Here is an 18,129-nt window from a genome sequence, read left to right on the forward strand (position 1 = left end):
AAGATTTCTGACCAGGAAGTCAGAAGGATAGTCAGAAGAGTAACCCAAGAGCCAAAGACCACTCGGAGAAAGTTCCAGAGAGACTTGGAGGCAGTAGGTACAATTGTTAGAGAAAATCATAGCAAATGGACTCCACCGCCATGGCCTCTATGCACGCTCACCCTGCATGACTATTACTGAAGAAAAACATGTCGAAGCTCGATAAAAGTTTGATACACAACCTTTGGACAAGCCTATAAAGTACTGAGAGAATGTATTCTGGTCAGGTGAAAAACTTTTTGGATGTCATACTACACACCATATATATGCATCACCCTAAAAATGCCATACCAATAGTGAGGTTTAGAGGTGGAGGCATCATGGTGTGGGGCTGTTTTTCATCTCATGGTACTGGCAGACTTAATACAGTTGAAGGAATGATGAATGGAGTCATTTTGTTCCGGGAGAATCTTGCCATCCACCAGGATGATGAGGATGAGATATGGCTAGACCTTCCAGCAGGACAATGATCCAAAGCATTCAGTAAAGGAAACTCAATTGGTTTCAGAGAAAGGAAATCAAGGCCCTGACGGATCCAATTGAACAGTTTTGGAAGTTAAAAGAGAATTCCAAGACAATTACAAGACAATTTATACAGACAGTACCTTCAGGAAGTTTTTCATTCGCCGCCATCTTGAATTTAGTCACGATAAGTCGAGCGATGAGTACGAATGAACAGGTATGATAAGGGATCAGATTCCAAAAATAATTCCGTGGAAAATGTCTTGAAGCTGTCTTTACAAATAACGGCTTTTCCACAAAGTATTTAACTCATTGAATGCCAAGCTGTTTTCAGAAGCTTTGTCCTAGAGTGCCAGCAATCTAGACCATTGTTGATGATTTTTGTACAGCCACAGCATATTCTGTGTTATAGCTATGAACACATACAATGGCTCGTTTGAAAGGTGAGACTTTAAGCTCTCAGCGGGTGCAAACTGTGTATTTCTACACGCTTCTGTTCCTGAGAAATCCCAAGCTAAACAGTGGCTAGTTTTCATCAAAATCACTGTTTTTTTTTTTTTTTTTTTTTCTAGAAATGGAGATATAACGTCTTTCATTAAATATGAAGTGTTGCCTGTAAAGTTTCCGGGAAGTGACCTGGCAAGACTGCCACCTAGTGATAGATCCACGAAAATGGCCTGGTTTTGAGCTGACGTGCATGCGTCACTGAGTTATGATAAAATGTCCAGATAAAATGTCCAGATTGTGCGTTTTCATCAGTTTTCGATCGTCATATATTTATTTTATTTCCATTCATCACTGAGTTCCCAAAATCACGTATAAGGTGTGTTAGAGTGTCTAGTTTCGTAATTTAAAAAAAAAAAAAGCTAAAAATGTAATATTACGTTTTTGGCACTCATCGCATGGGAAGGAAAAACATAATATTATGTTTTTGGGACTCAATGAGTTAAGAAATTTCAGTAGGCGTGTTCAATACTTTTTTCCTGTCATTCCACTTTATTACACATAACTTTACTTATGTACTTTACCTTAATGTTTGTTTTTTTTTTATATATGTGTGGATTACCTAAATTAATACTAATGTATGGTGAAAATGAGCAATCTGGTGAAAATGCAAATAGCCTCATTGGAAGTATACTTACTGAAAAAAATGTTGACGTGTTCAATACTTTTTTCCCCCACTGTATATATCTGGCCAGTTATGTAACAGGTGGTTGTGAATCAGTTTCACCTGCTTTGGTGTAACAACAGAACTAGAGAGGCAACAATGAGATGACCCCCAAAACAGGAATGGTTTTACAGGTGATGGCAACTGATCATTTTTCCATCTTTATCCTTCTTGACGGATTTTTCACCGTTTCACATTTGGCTAAGATCAGTGATCTAGGGTTCCCACGAGTCATGGAATTTCTGGAAGATCATGGAATTTTGGAAAGTCTACGCGGCTGCTCTGAAACCATTGGTATATTGTATCATTCATTATAGTCATGGAAATTCATGGAAATTCAAATTTTGTTTTTCAGGGAAAAGTCATGGAATTTTACATTTGACTTAAAGTGGGAACCCTGACGGCTCCTACACACAGTTGCGTGCATTGCAGTGCTGGAGACGGATACCCATTCAGTTTACATGGGCTCACGTCATCCGTTGCCGAACTGAATTGTGGGTCCGTTGCGTTGCCTTTCTCCCGTTGCTTGCGTTGAGAAGTTCAGCTGTTGCTGCACCGACAGACGGCGCCGGCCAATCGACGGACGGCACCAACCAATCAAATTACAGTTATACTTCAGGTCATTTGCATAGCTACCGTCGGGAACACCCACTGGCATGCGTTGACTGAACGCAACTGTGTGTAGGAGCCCTGAGTGTCACTACTGGTAGCATAAGCCAGTACCTGGAGATTACAAAGGTTGCACAGGTAGTCCAACTCCTCCAGAATGGCACACCAATATGTTCCATTGCCAGAAGGATTGCAGTGTCTCCCAGCGCAGTCTCAAGAGCATGGAGGAGATCCTAGGAAAGCTGGGCAGGGTGGTAGAAGGTCCTTAGCCCAGCAGCAGGACCACTATCTGCTCCTTTGTGCAAGGAGGAACAGTAGGAGCCCTGCCAGAGCCATACAGAATGACCCCCGGCAGGCTGCTGGTGTGAATGTCCTTGACCACACTTGTCAGAAACAGACTTCATGAGGGTGGCCTGAGGGCCCGATGGCCTCTAGAGGGACCTGTGCTTATTGCCCAGCACCGTGGAGCTTAATTGGCATTTGCCATAGAAATCACAATGGGCAGGTCCACCACTGGCGGCCTGTGCTTTTCACAGATGAGAGCAGGTTCACCCTGAGCACACGTGACAGACGTGAAAGGGTCTGGAATTGTTGTAGAGAACGTTATGCTGCCTGCAACATCATTCAGTATGACCGGCAAGGTGGTAGGTCTTTGATGGTCTGTGGAGGTATGTCCTTGTAGGGATGCACAGATCTCCATGGGCAAGACAACGGTACCCACACTGCTCTTAGGTATTGGGATGACTGCTTCAGACACATGTCACATGTCTGACCTGTACTGGTGCTGTGGGCCCTGGGTTCCTCCTGGTGCACAACAATGGGTAGCTGCATGTGGCAAGAGTGTGCAGGCAGTTCCTGGAGGATGAAGGAATTGATACCATTGACTGCCCCCAACCGTAACCACCCCCTGTAAGTTGATAATTTTCATTTCCAAAAAATGATGTGGCATCCTTTTGTTACTAACACATTACCGGTCCATATCAGTATAGATATACAGTATGATGTTTTTTCCCCCATTAAGATCTGACATGCTTTCAAAGTGTTGCTTTCTGATGTGCTTTTAGCAGTGTATAGGTGTTCTGTGTGTGTGTGGCTGTTGTTGAGGTGCTGAGAGAAAGCCGAATGAAGACTGCAGTAATGGAGTCGTCTCTCCTCCCTTAGTGCCCTATTTGATTCTTTGGTTTGCCCAGTGAATGTTGCATTCTGTTTTCGATTCTTTGGTTTGCCCAGTGAATGTTGCGTTGTGGTTTCGATTCTTGGGTTTGCCCAGTGAATGTTGCGTTGTGGTTTCGATTCTTGGGTTTGCCCAGTGAACGTTGCGTTGTGTTTTCGATTCTTTGGTTTGCCCAGTGAATGTTGCGTTGTTTTCGATTCTTGGGTTTGCCCAGTAAATGTTGCGTTGTGTTTTCGATTCTTTGGTTTGCCCAGTGAATGTTGCGTTGTGTTTTCCTCTTAATGGAGTTGTATGCGACACTCATGCAGCAAAGACCAGCACTCAGAGAAGATGAGATGGGAAAGAGAAAAAAACAAACGAATGTAGAGAGAGAGAGATGGGAGAAGTGTGTGGAGCAATGGAGAGCACTTTATGCGATGACCGAGGCCATGGCAGTGGGACATGGATTTTCTTAGCTGAAGGAAGAAATAAAAGAAAGTGTGTGTGTGTTGAGTCATGGCACAGAGAGGGCCAGTGGGAGATGATGGACACCCATGGAAGAGGAGGAAAAGGGAGAGGGAATAAAATAAGTCCGAGTGGAGAATGAAGGGATGGACGGAAATTGCACATGTGCGTGCACACACACGCGCAGACACACACACACACACACACACACACACACACAGGAAGCTGATGAAGGGGGGGAACTGCAGAGGAAGAATTGCATTGAAAGGGTGAGAAGAGAGAGAGGGAGAGAAAGAGGGAGGGGGGTTAGTGGATCTGCTGAGAGGGCGAGATGAAAGGAGGGGGCTGAGAGGAAAGTTTGGCCCCCTGCTGGGTGGCTCGATCTCGGGGGGTTGGAGCACGGGGCCTAAAGGTTCTGGGCCCTGGTCATTACTTCCTGGAGGTGCTGCCACTCCTCTCACTCCCCTGTGGACTTCTGGGTAATTGGCTCCTTCAAAGTGCTCCGCTTGCTGGGGGAGGTTATAGTGATAGGGTGCGAATTTGAAAGCAATTTCTTTTTTTTAAAATCTTCTGCTTGTGCCACCCCACCCCCTTCACTTCCTGTCGCTTCCCCACACCTCCTTTATGCTTCTTGTTTCACTCAGGTTCTGGTGAGTTGAAAGCAAAACAGCACAAGAGAAAAGTTCACTAAAACGTTCCTTTTCTAAGAAAGAAAACCTCCTAATCCTTATCCTTTTTTTGTTGTGTGTGTGCATCTCTGTGTTTGTGTGTTAGGCAATTTGTGCCGCGTCGCAGCAAGATTGTCATTGATTTTAATTCAATTAACCACTCTGGAGGGAAGAACCTGTTGGGGTGACCGGGTGAGCTTGGTCTCCTTGAGCGGGCGGCGGCGTTGGCGGCTCTTTGACGGCCCTCTCCACGGCGCTCTTCCTGTGCCGCCACTGATGCCTTCTGTTCTCTCCCTCTCCACACAATCACACCGCTCACAAGCACCGCATCTGAAGAAGCACCTCTGACTTTGAGACGGCGTGGAGTGTGTTTTGATATTTCCCTTTTAACGCACGCCTGCTTTTCTCTGGTATGCTAATCAGTTTGCGTGTGCGTGCGTGTGCGTGTGTGTGTGTGTGTGTGCGTGTGTGTGTGTGTGTGCGCCTGCACTTCTGGCACCAGCTGTAAATAAACAAGTGGGAATTGGGAGGTGGCATTAGGGAGGTGGTGTTTTTAGTCTGTTTTACTTTCTTTTAGTCTTTTTTAGTCAACTTTAAAAGGAAACGTTTTATTATTTCTTAAAATTGTATTTTTTCTGTTATTAAAAGCTTTGCCGTGTAAAAAGTGGCAACACTATACCCAAGGAAGGTGGTCATTTGCACACTGTTTATTCACCTTAGTCATTTTGTAAATGGTTGAATTTGTTACTCTTTCTGGGCCTTGGCACATGTTTTTTATAATAGCAGGTATAATGCTAGTCCATATAATATTCCACAGCTATCACTGAAGTACTTCCTTTCTGAAATTGTTACTTTTAACTCCTAACAGCCAGGTTCAGATGTAGTCAGTCTCTCATGTTTATTTTGAAGACATTGATGTGAATGACTAACTATTCTTCATTAGATGCCACATATTACACACCAAAATACATCCTCTGTGTGACTACACTACTGCTGTGACAAAATAAACTTGCAATCAACCAAGTTTGTGTTTTTTTTGTGTGTTAATTACTAATCATCAGTGAACAGTTCATGTTGGGAATAGGTCTCAAAAGTGGTTGAAGTGACTAGTCCTTTCCCCAATTGTTCTTTTACATGGGAAGTTTACTCTGTGAAACTAAATTGTTGTAACTCTGGTGTGTATAATCAGTGAGGTAAATGGCTGTCCAAGGCTGGGCCACATGAAGCCATGTTGAATTGTGTTTTGATAAGTCATCGCTGCTGCATCAGGTTTGGGGGAAATGGGTCAATGCTACTTTGCAGGCTGATGTTTGACATTTGAAATGGGCTTTTGTCATGGCAACACTCGTTTACTGAGTGTTAGGGACTGATCAGTGAGACATGAGGACACAAGGAGGTTTGGTTCAAAATGGAGGGTTTTTATTACCCAAAAAATGATCAAAACTGACAAAGTCTACAAACTGATAATTAGGCCTATAAAAGAGGTCAACCAAAAGTATAATGACACTAAAGACACAACTGACGTGACATAGACTGAACAAAAAACTGACCTCCCACAATGAAACAAAAGGGAACATATATATCGGCTTGGCCAAACCAAAGGACACAAAAAGGGGATACACTAAATACATAGACTTAAATCATAACACAGAGCAAAGTAACTAAGGCCAAATTCCCCCCTCGGGCACATGGCAGACGTGGTACAGTCTAATAGGTCGGCACCCAGACTTCGGTCCTCTCAGCCCTCAGCCACGCCTTTGCCCAACCAGGAAGGGAACGCCCCCAACGCTCAGCCCAGGTAACTCAAGACAAAGAAACACATGATTAGTAACAAACAACTTATATAACCTTACAGTGTTAAAATGTGTGCACCCATATAAAACAATGTAAGGTTGAAGTACAAAAACTAATAAAGTAAATAAATGAAACAAAATGTTGAGTGAGTTATTTGAATAGAATAGCACATGTGACCGCAAACAATAAAATGTGCAGCAAATTCATGATGTACCAAAAGAAACTGAGGCCATCACACCTTCAGGACTCTCGCTGGTACTGCGAGAGAGGTAGTCAGCTGTCATGTTCTCTTTGCCTGGGATGTGCTGGACGCTGAAGCGGAACGGTTGGAGAGCCAGGTACCATTGGGTGATTCTTCCATTGGCATCCTTCATCTTCTCTATCCACTGGAGCGCCTTATGATCTGTCTCCAACGTGAACTCTCTACCCAGGAGATAATAGCGGAAAGAATCAAGGGCCCACTTAATAGCCAGCGCCTCCTTCTCTATTGTTGAGTACCGGACTTCCCGGGGAAACAACTTCCTACTTATGTAAGCGATTGGATGACGGTCCTCCGGGGGCCCCTGGAGAAGCACGGCTCCCAAGCCCCTGTCGGAAGCATCAGTCTGCAAGATAAATGCACCATTGAAGTCTGGACTGAACAAAACTGGCTGCTTACTCAGTGACTGGCGGAGATCATGAATAGCTGCCACCGCTCCCTCCGTCCATTGGATCTGATTTGGGTTCCGGGTTCCAGTCATGTCGGTGAGGAGCGCTGCCCTGGTGGAGAACTGAGGGATGAAGCGGTGGTAGAAGCCAGCCATACCAAGAAAAGAGCGGAGCTGCTTCCTTGTCTGTGGTAAAGGACATGACCCTATGGCTTGGACCTTGCTGACCTGTGGTCGTATTGATCCATTCCCCACTGTATGGCCCAGGTACTCCGTCTCGGATGCTGCAAAGACGCACTTGGATGGATTGACAGTCAGCCCAGCAGAGCGGAGACGACCCAGGACAAGGCTCAGATGTTCCAGGTGCTGGTCCCAGCTATCACTGTGAAGGACTATATCATCTAAATATGCAGCTGCGAAATCAGAAAAATCACAGAGCACCTGGTCCATTAGCCTCTGAAAACTGGCTGCCCATGGAGCCCGAATGGTAGTACAGTGAACTGAAACAGCCCCCACGGAGTCCGGAAAGCTGTTAGGTCCCGGGACCGCTGAGTCAGAGGGACCTGCCAGTAACCCTTACAGAAATCAATGGTAGTTAAGAATTTTGCTTTTCCTAAACGTTCTAACAGGTCATCAATCCTTGGTGTCGGATAAGAATCGAGTTGGGAAACAGAGTTGAGATACCTGAAGTCGATGCAGAATCTTATGCTGCCGTCTTTTTTCGGCACAAGGACTACTGGGTTGCACCATTCACTTCTGGAAGGCTCTATGACGCCCTGGGAGAGCATGACATCCACCTCCCCCTTCAGTGCTGTCAGCAGGCGTTCTGGGATCCTGTAACTGAGACGTTTTGGAGAAGCACCTTCTTTAAGAACGATATCATGGACAACAAGATCAGTCCTCCCTGGACTCTCCTGGAACACCTCAGATCGCTCTGACCTGGAGCTGTTGACCCTCTGAGAGGTGGCTAAGATTGAAGTACACCAGATCACCAGCAGGGGGTAAGTACTGTTCATCTACCTCCTCTTCTTCCAGTATACTTCTGACCAGCATTACATCTGTGCTCTTTTCAGGTTGCTGCACCCACTCCTTCAGGAGGTTTACGTGCAACACCCTACTATGACGTGACTGACCTGGAGTCAGGATCTGATATGTAGCCGGCCCAAGTTTCTTCTGCACCTCGAATGGGCCTTGCCATCTCGCTAGCAGCTTGCTGTCACTGCTTGGGAGAAGCACCAACACCTTCTGGCCAGGGCTGAAGGATCTTTTATGGCTTTCTGGTCATACCAACCCTTCTGTTGCTGCTGGGCCTCCGCCATATGTGCTTGGGCAAGCTCACTCATCTTCTGCAAACGCTCCCGGATCTGTACAACATAGGACACAACATTACCAGCCTTCTCTCTCCCCTGGTCACCCTCCCAGATCTCCCGTAACAAAGACAAAGGCCCTCGGACTTCATGCCCATAGAGGAGTTTGAACGGAGAGAAACCCATTGAGGCCTGGGAGACTTCACGGTATGCGAACAAGAGATATGGCAGCCAGAGGTCCCAATCTGTACCACTGCTGCTGACAAACTTCCTCAGCATCTGCTTCAGGGTCTTATTGAAGCTGCTCTGTCAGCGATGGCCGGTTTGTGGGTGGTATGGCGTTGTTCTCAGGCTCCTGATTCCCAGCAATTGATAGACCTGCTTTAAGAGAGTTGACATGAAGTTAGTTCCCTGGTCAGTGAGAATTTCTCGTGGAAAACCCATTCTAGAGAAGAACTGTACCAGACAAAAGGCAACCGATCTTGCTTTTATAGACTTCAATGGGAAAACTTCTGGGTACTTGGTCGCATAGTCTGTTATGACTAGCATATAACGGTTCCCGGTAGGGGTGTGAATCTCTCATGTAAAAGACGATACGATTCGCATCTAGATACATGGGCACGATTCGATACAAGAAAAGATACATGTTTATAAAAAACGATTCAGTACGATTCGATGCGATGCGATTCGATGCAATTCGATACAGTTCAAGAATGGAAAGCATTCTGAAAGATTTTTTATAATTTGCTCAAGGTGCACATTCATTTTATATTATCAATTATCATGGTCATGGTTGTCAATTAGGCAACAAAATGTGTGAATATAATTATATAAACTGAGGTTTGTTTCATATACTGTATTGAAATGAAAAAAGAATAGTCTACATTTCAGTCAAACACAGCAGCCAAATACAACATAAAAATACAATTTTATAGACTTCACAGATTTTATAGAGGTATATCTGATTGTTTTCATGGAGCTGTAAGACAATACCGAAATAAAATAAAACAGTGCTTAAGACACTCTTAGCCTTTTCTCATATAGGCCTAGCCTACCCTACAAGAACAAAATAGGCCTACAAATCAATGAACTCTCTGGGCTTATTTTGTTCCAACAGTAGACCTATGCAGAAACCTACAATGCCACAAGTCTGAGTGAATATGAACAAAATCATTGGCTAATAATTTATGCATCGCTTTTAGCAAGCAAGGCCAAATTATTATTTAACATTAAGGGAAATCCCTTCATCAAAGGTAATGCTACTCTACAGACTATCATTGCTGTTTAGGAATGCTATAAGTGCTTAATTTTGGCTTTGGATTTCAAAACAAAAGTCGACCGAGTGCAAGTTGTCACATGCTTGTTGCAATAGATGTATGGGTAATGAGGTCATTTGACAACTTTGGGCAAATGAATGTACCCAAAAAACGAACTGCATTACCCACAATTCCGCCACCCGATAGTTTCAAACCGGGAAGTGGGATGAACGCGCTGTTTGGAACGTAAATGAGTCTGAGCGAGCAGAAAAGGTTGTGCACCGATTCATAAAAAGTAAATCGATATAACGACCGGTTCATTTAAGTTTTTTCCGATAACGGGCTTCACGGATCGATGTAGCCCAGATCTTACACGTTAAAACGGATACCGATGCATACGCGACCCCTGCTGGCGATAGAGGATACCCTTCTGGAGTATGTACACCTTGTTCTCATCCGATCAGCTCCTTGTTCCTTCTCCCTTCTGTTCTGAAAACAGAGGGGCTAAAGATGGATCAGATTTCTCCATGTCAATGATACTGGCTGGCATTTGAAATCCTAAAGGCAACTCTGGCTGGTTGTTAAGTTTGTGGCTTCACAACTGTTTGAAGGAATTTCTCCTGTCTTCTCTGCCTACGAGTTTTACGAGAATTCCCGGGTTTTGTCTCCAACTCATAGAATAAAATGGGTACTGAGGATCTCCAGGTGCTCGTTAGACTTCTTAGCCTGCCCCCTAGTGACACCAGCATAGCATTTTCTGGTCTTGTCTGATTCAAACAAATCAAAAAGTACTGGGAGATCTTGTCCTAGCACAACAGGATAAGGCAATTTATCAGCAACCACAATGTTCAAGAGACATGTTTGGTTGTCAACTTTGATATACATACATGTCCGCAGTTGAATAACTCTTCTCATCACCATGCACACAACATATAGGGATGGGATCTCTGGTGCTGATAAGATTGGTTGGTACAAACTTCCTGTGCACAAGTGTCTGATCACTCCCGATATCTATTAAAGCTTTGAGAGCAGTTCCATTAACTTCAACATCAGCCATCTTTACAGCCTGGTCATTCTTGGAAAAAACATCCACATGAGGGCATGGTACAACACACATTTGAGTCAATTTTGCTGTATTTTTAGGGCACATGGGTTTTGTATGGCCTTCTGTTCCACATAGATAGCAGATTGATTATCTTACCGGAGGGCTTTTGTGGCTTGGGCATGGACCGCTGGTTCTCCCCAATGGGGCTTACCCTGGCCTCTGGCTTCAGGTAGTGGTACTGCTGTTGTGGGTCTCTTGTTGTCTTCCATGAATTGGGGCTCTATGGCTGCCCCTCTTCGGCCCGCACAAAGACATCCATGAGTAGCTCCCATGGCTGTCCTTTTTTGATCCAGACCTGAAAACACCATTCTCAAGTTTTGCTCCAGCATGATTATTTCTTCAATTTCTTGTGTTGTTTTACCTTTTGGCTGGATCCACTTTCCATAAAGCTCCTTGAGTCTTGCATACAATTCATTTGGGCTCTTGTCAGGGCTCACCTCTAAGGAACCGAATCTTTGCCTGTAGGTCTCAGGGTTAATGTCATATTGTCAATTGCACCTTTAACTTTGTCATATTCAAGGGAGTCATCAATGTCCATATGCACATAAGCACTTCTAGCTTTACCAGTTAACAATGACATTAAATGAAAAACCCAGTCTACTTTTGCCATCTGCAGGCAACAGCAATACGTTCAAATGCAATGAGAAAATGTTCAATATCATTTTCAGTTCATTTTTCCAGTTTAGGCTCATGACGTGGGTGAACCGGACCTGCTGCAGTCTTACTTGCATCAGCGATGGCCATGGGCTCCACCTGAGCTTGTGAGTGAGGTCTGCTGGGAGGAGCCTCAAGGTCTGGATCGAAGTCTGTTGGTAGAGGATCTGGCAATGGAGGTGTTCGAGCTTGTACCTCTAACGGCAGCATCTGAAACTGGTGTTGAAGTGCTTTAAACTGGTGTTGAGGTGCTTTAAACTGGTGTTGAAGTGCTTTAAACTGGTGTTGAAGTGCTTTAAACCTTTGCTCTGGCCTTGCAGCGGTTTCCCTCTGCTTCTCGTCTCGGGCCTCCTGCTGAGCCACTTTAAACTGAACTGAGCCACTTTAAAGGTAAACTATGCAGTATTGGCAATTTACTTACTGTTTTCTCGGTTTTTGCTTCTTTTTCGCTGGCTCTGTCATGACTAATGTCTGAGAAACTCCATCCCTACCTTTTTTTAGCCGGTGCCTGGCGTGTATGTGTATTTGAATGCAGTAAAGCAATTCGTTACACTCATTATACTTCTTGACACTGAGGCCGTCGGCCCCCTGCCCCAAAGTTGCAAGGGTGGTTTTTCCGCTCACAGGCGCTAGGGGGAAGCGAGACGGCCACCATTCAACCCGAAAAAAAGTCATATAACCATTCCAATGACTCTGAAGCTGTTAAATGAAGGTAAATTAAGCTAAAAAACTTGCATATTAAGCTAAAAAACCTGCATAGTGTGCCTTTAATTTAGTTGCCCACTTCCCATTGAACCGAGTAAGACACTGGTAATGTCTTGGAAAAACATACTGGATGTGTCATCAGAGTGGTGTATAAAGTTTGAGACTACATAGGTGTTTATGAGTACTTTTTCCAATTACATCTGGAGGAAAGAACAAAACAAAACAAAAAAAACACAACACAACTGGACCACTTGTAGTTATTAGTCTATAATGTGGCTGCCGGTTCCATACATGGTATAAGCCTTTGTAAAGTCATTAGACACATGGCCGGTCATATTTGTAACTCAGTCTTTCCATTTCTTTTGACAAAACTCGCCAGAAGTCCTCATATAAAGAGTAGCTTTAACAAATGTTCTTCCAGGGGAGCATGCCCCAAACCTCCCTACCTTTACTCAGTTATCAACTTTTTGTGACTAACTCCCCCACTGCTGGAGAAATGTCTGGAAAAATCCAAACCTACGTGAGTAGAAAAATGGTCCACTCGTTGTGCCACTCAAAAACTGTATTTTCCCCTAATCTGAGCAGTCTAGATCCGGGACTGATTAGATATGTTCTCATAGTCCCCATAGGTCACCTGAAACACCAAGGAAGTGACACTTCAGCCAAAATGTGACGGTATATGAAGTTGATGTTTATAAAATACAGATAATTAGTATATTTGTTTATTGTGAGTTGCAGTTATACTCCAATATGTCATTGGCTAGGAATAGCTGTGTCTCAAAAAACTTTCTTTGATATAAGGATCACTTCCATCACATAAAGAGAATAATAATAAAGAGAATATGTATGGCGGAGAGTTGCTTACTTGGCTCCCACACCTATCCACTCTCACAAATACTCTGTCTCTCTTACACACACTCTCACACACACTCTCACACACACACACACTAGAGATTTGAAATCACTAGGCCACACCTGTCTCTTTCTCTCTAGGCCTCTGTGTGTGTGTGTGTGTGTGTGCACGCAGGGGGCTTGTGCTGATAATGAAAGGGAACCTGACATTTCCATTTCCATTCTCCCCTGGACCAAGTGGCTGAGAACAGAGGCGAGGGGATGAGGTGGGTAATTGATTCAGTGGCGTCTCATCTTCAGGGTGTTAATACAGAACCCTCTCAGGACTGAGCCGGAGCAGAGGAGAGAAAAGCCCTCTGGGAATTCTCTTTCTCCGCTCTTTCTTCCATCCTGACCTTTTTTTCTTTTCCTTTCTTCCCCGCTGCCCTGTACACCCCGTTCTTCACACGATGTCCTTCACTCTGTTCACCGGGCCTTAGAAGTGTGTGGATTAAAGTCGTTGGGGTCCAGGCGTGCGGGGGAGAAGGGGTGAAAATGGGTGCCGGCGAACGTACTTTGATGGTTCCAGAGTTGCCTACACCCCTAAATGGTTTGTCCTGGTGGTTTTTCGTTAGTGGCGTGCACTATCAAAAGCTTCCATTTACTGCACCCTACTACGGTGAGGTAGGGCTGTCAACAATATCGCAAAAGCTACCGGTACAATTTTCACAAAACTTGTTGGAAAGGTGTAGCACAGGCTAAGGAAATCCCGTACATTTTTGGAGCCGATCAGACTCAAAGGGAACTTTGAAACATTTACCATATTGTAGCCTATTCTCGCAATTAGCGAAAGTGAAACGTTTTATTTTAAATGATAAATTTGTGCAAGCCTGTGTCATTCATTTCTTTCACATGTCTTTCAACATAAATAATGCAATCATATGCTAGTAGTAATGCCAGAAATTGCCGTTTATAGGCCTCTTAGAAATGGGTGTTGCATCTTGCATATTATTTAGATGCACACTCAATCGGCGCATCCATGCAGACAAAACGTAGGAATCAAATGTGACCACAAGTTGGAAAAAACGTTTACAACACACTGGCGGTGATAGCCTACAGTTAATGTGAATCGCGGACAATAACCAAAGGAAGGAATTTGCACCTTCTGCGTCGTTGTGCGACGTTACTTCAGTGATTTGGGAAAAGCCCGTAAAAGTCCTGGCAGGAAGCGATTACATCAAAGTTTTTTGGTATATCCAGTTTTTAATATTTTTTTCCGAAGTGTTTACAACTTAGTGTTAACTAATAATTGTTGCAAACTGGTACTACGAACAAAATATTAGTGCATTCCTGGATCTACATCCTTATGCATGCTCCTGCCAGGACTTTTACGGGCTTTTCCCAAATCACGGAAGTAACGTCGACACAGCGGTAAATAGCAGCAGAGTAGAAGCCATCAGGCAAGTGTTATTTAATAAACTCCTGGTGTACTTACAGTACAAACTTTTCAATGCCTCATTTTATGAGTACAGAACATAGGTGTACTACTGTAGAAGTTTCGTACCATTCAGGGCATTATTAGTGGGGTAATTTACGAGATACTCTATAGATTCCATAAGCGCCTGCAGAAAGTCATTCGTTTCTGACAGCGCTACTCTACCAGGGTTCGACGGGTTCTGGGAGGGTGTTTGGCTCGGGGTCATGGTGCAAAGGACCCTAGGGTGAAATTACTCGAACCATTGCTTTAACTAACGACTTGTTTGCGATTTTGAATAATATTTTTTGCATGGTAGGAAATGTTTTGAAATTCTGTTTGGGGGTCCCTCAGACCCCACCACAGATTTGGTCCCCCCCAATGTTGACATTATGACTACTACTAGACCTACTACTAGATACTGGCAGGGAGAGTCTGCACTGTTGACCTGTTGCAGTAGCACTGCACATTACATACAGTATGTGGTGTGTAAGGTAACGAAAACTGTAGCTGGATTTAGAAAACTGACTTGTTCTTTTGTACCTTTGATATTCCCGGGATCAAGGTAATCAGAGATGCTTCAGCTTTCCTTTGATCAGATTGATCGCTCTTTTTAACTAAACAACAGACATGTTGTCAACCCCCTTACTCTGGTAACAGCAGGTTGTGAGAATGATGTTCCTGCGCGTCAGGTGACTTGATATAGACGGAGTCTTCTAGAGTCTTCCGCTGATCTCTCCACCAGAGCCCCAGAGTTCACACAGCTGCTAAGTTTATCTCTCTTGGGTGGGACACCCCTCAGGAGTTTTCCACTGACACCATTACCTTCCAGAAACGACGGTATGTCATCCTTGCGCTGGTATGAGACATATAGATGACATACACATGCGTGGTGGAGCAGGCAGAGATATATGTGCTGCTGAGTGATCTGTCTGGAGGCTATCGTCAGCTCCCTTCCTTCTGCACCAAGTCCCTTTGTTCTGATTTTGGCATGAAGAAATGTTTCCAGCCCCCTGTCCTACATGAGCTATGTCTGCGCTTACAATAAAAAAAAATACAACACACCCTTGTGCGCGCACACACACACACACACACACACACACACACTCACATGCTTACAGCAAGGCTGTGTGAAAGCTGTCTGGAGCTGCAGACGGAGTGTTATGGCTCCCAGGTGGGGAGACAGGTGAGTCGCTGGAAGCTTAGAATGGAAACTGGGCGGCTCTCATGCGGTCAGCTTCCGCTCTTCTGGGCCAGCTCTCACAGCCATGCTCTCTCTCTTTCTCTCTCTCTCTCTCTCTCTCTCTCTCTTTCCCTATCCCAAACTCCCAAATCCCGTTCTGAGCAGCACAGATGTGGATATTGATACAGTGGATGAGAGGAGAAAGGATGAATGGTCATCAATCATGTGTTGTAGTGTGTGTTCTGTGTTCATGAACACAAGAGGCTAGTTCTCTAGCACTATTTCCACCATGATAGCAGGTAACAGCAGATCATACAAACAATATCTACAGTACCTAAACTGATAAACTCTTCATTGATGCATATGGGGATGTACTGTATCTCATATTACATTATTTTTAAAGAGTGAAAAGGTCATTTTTTATACACATATAATTTTGTGTGCGCTACTGTTACAGCCCTAGTGTGTTTCGGCCGTGTGTTTCTGTGTTTTGCCTTTGCCCTTGTCCCACCTACTGCTGATTGCCGGAAAGGAAGTTCCTAATTGGGGTTGATTGGACAGCCCTTAAAAGACCCAAGATGGCGTTAGTTCAGTGCCTTTGAGCCCGGCAGCATCCACCGTTGTGTGAGTCGTGGATGGCTGTGTGTACTGTGTTTATGTTGTGTATTGTCCTGAGCTGTTTCATGCTGTGTGATCTTGACCTGCTCATTTTTAAGCTTACTACAGTGGTAGTGTGTGCCGAGTGCGGCAATTACTCCCAATGGGGAGAGTGGCTACGATGTAGCAAACTGGCCTAGTGTGGCCAGGGTGTGCCGGGTTCGGCAAAACTACTCCCAGTGGGGAGGTTGTGTGTTTGTATGTTTTTGTATTGTTTGTTACTACTTGGCTTAGGCCTAGCCATCTTCATACTTTTAGTGTGGTTGTCTGTTTGAACTTTTATTTTGATTTATCAATAAACCGGTCATCTCAGTCATTTACTTCCTTGTTTGTGTTTACTGTTCTCCTTTATTTAAGTTAACTAAATACGCAGCCATATGCCCCTAGGCATTTTAACATCCAGGCGTAACAGCTACAGAGCAGAACATTAAAATTGTATAGACTCCAAACTCCACACCAAGATTCTTTTGGTGTGACAAACTAAGCCTGGGTCTGGTATGGGTTCGAAAGGTAAATATTTCTTATATATGAAAATGTTTGTGCTGAAAACATTTCTTATTCCTCACACTTTTATTCTTCTGGAATTCTTTGTATTCGGTGTGTCTATTCCACCCGTTCCAGTTGTTTACCATCCCCAGGCCCTGAATAATGCACAACAATATTGGGGAAGATATCCCTGTTCCTTCAGGATTACATTGTTAAAAAAAAACCTGGAAATAGCCTCTTTAATGAGACAGTCTTGATGTTATGGGTCACTGGAGTGCAGTCCCCCTCCTACACACACACACACACACGCACACAGTTGTTGAAATGAAGTCTTCGGCGCTGGATGAAGCTGTCACTGTTCCCAGCGCAGGCGAGTGAGACTGATGATGGCTGCTCCAGCGTTGTGGATTGATTATGTCTTACAAAAAGGGCCCCCTCTGTCCTGTGTGCTTATGCAGGGCGCATGCGCTGGTGGATATGCAGGAGATGAGGGCCGCTGTGTTCTTTATCTCCATATGAATCGAGCGCTGTCATGCATGGCCCCGCCGAGGCCCCCAGAGTCATCTGGCTGGAGCTCTGATTTCTCTTAATTGTGGCCCTTTAGCGCGCCAATTTGGCCGCCATCAGAAAGCCGTTGAGAGGGGAAGGGAGAGATTCACTGACAGCGTGATAGAACCCCAAAGACATGAGTCCAGCGTATCTCTGCTGTTAACTGGAGTGAGGACAGATGCCCACATGTGGGCGTCCATTTTATCCAATTTTCCCAACAGGACGATTTCTTTGGACTAAATCAAGATGACGGCAATGGTGAAATGAGTAGCTTCCAGCATTTTTCTTTTAGCGCGCCTCATCATGTGGAACACAAATAGTCATTACGACTGTATTGTCGCGGTTTGATTGACGGAAACAACAGCACTGCACCGTGGGAGGTGATACTATATGTGTCTCATTACCCAAGCAAAACAGGAATAGATCCTTAGAAAGGTGCAGCAGATGATGATAATGACAATGATGACAGATCTGAGGATGTAATTGTGACTGAAGATCATCACTGAGTGCCTTGCGTCTCTGTGCGGCTCATTGCTGCCCACTGTTATGCGTGGCACATTGCCCACTTACACGTTTGCGGAACCTGCCTGATGGTCGAGGAGAGGCTCCAGCAGAAATGACGTCTCGGGAAAGGTTGAGTGAAAGAGAGAGGAAAAGCTATCTTGTCTGGAGACGTGCGCATAAAACTTAAAATCCCTGTCAGATACACCATCCTGGCTGGCTTTAGTTATATTAATGCTAGTCAGAACACTTTCATGAGATGTCTTTCTAAAAGAACAGCACGGACTATGATATACGAAGCCAATAAAGGAGAATGTGATGCGGCTGCATTTGCGCACTCCCCTGAAGCTGATATAGCGTGGACACTTCTGTGATGACATTCACTAAGAGAAAAAAGAGAGAGAGAATGGCAGCCC

The 18,129-nt window shown here is 44.5% G+C and overlaps 1 protein-coding gene across 1 annotated transcript in view; it reads left to right on the forward strand.

Annotated features, from left to right (window-relative positions):
• The window catches only part of dctd (dCMP deaminase), a 53,147-nt gene extending 47,560 nt beyond the window's left edge, over positions 1 to 5,587 (forward strand). Inside the window, exon 6 of the mRNA XM_048255222.1 lies at positions 4,671 to 5,587. Coding sequence (XP_048111179.1) covers positions 4,671 to 4,752 — 82 coding nt within the window. The 3' untranslated portion in view covers positions 4,753 to 5,587. The remainder of the gene's footprint in view (positions 1 to 4,670) is intronic.
• Positions 5,588 to 18,129: the final 12,542 nt, after the last annotated feature.

Source organism: Alosa alosa, chromosome 1 (assembly GCF_017589495.1).
Source record: "Alosa alosa isolate M-15738 ecotype Scorff River chromosome 1, AALO_Geno_1.1, whole genome shotgun sequence".
NCBI classification, from domain to species: Eukaryota; Metazoa; Chordata; class Actinopteri; order Clupeiformes; family Clupeidae; genus Alosa; species Alosa alosa.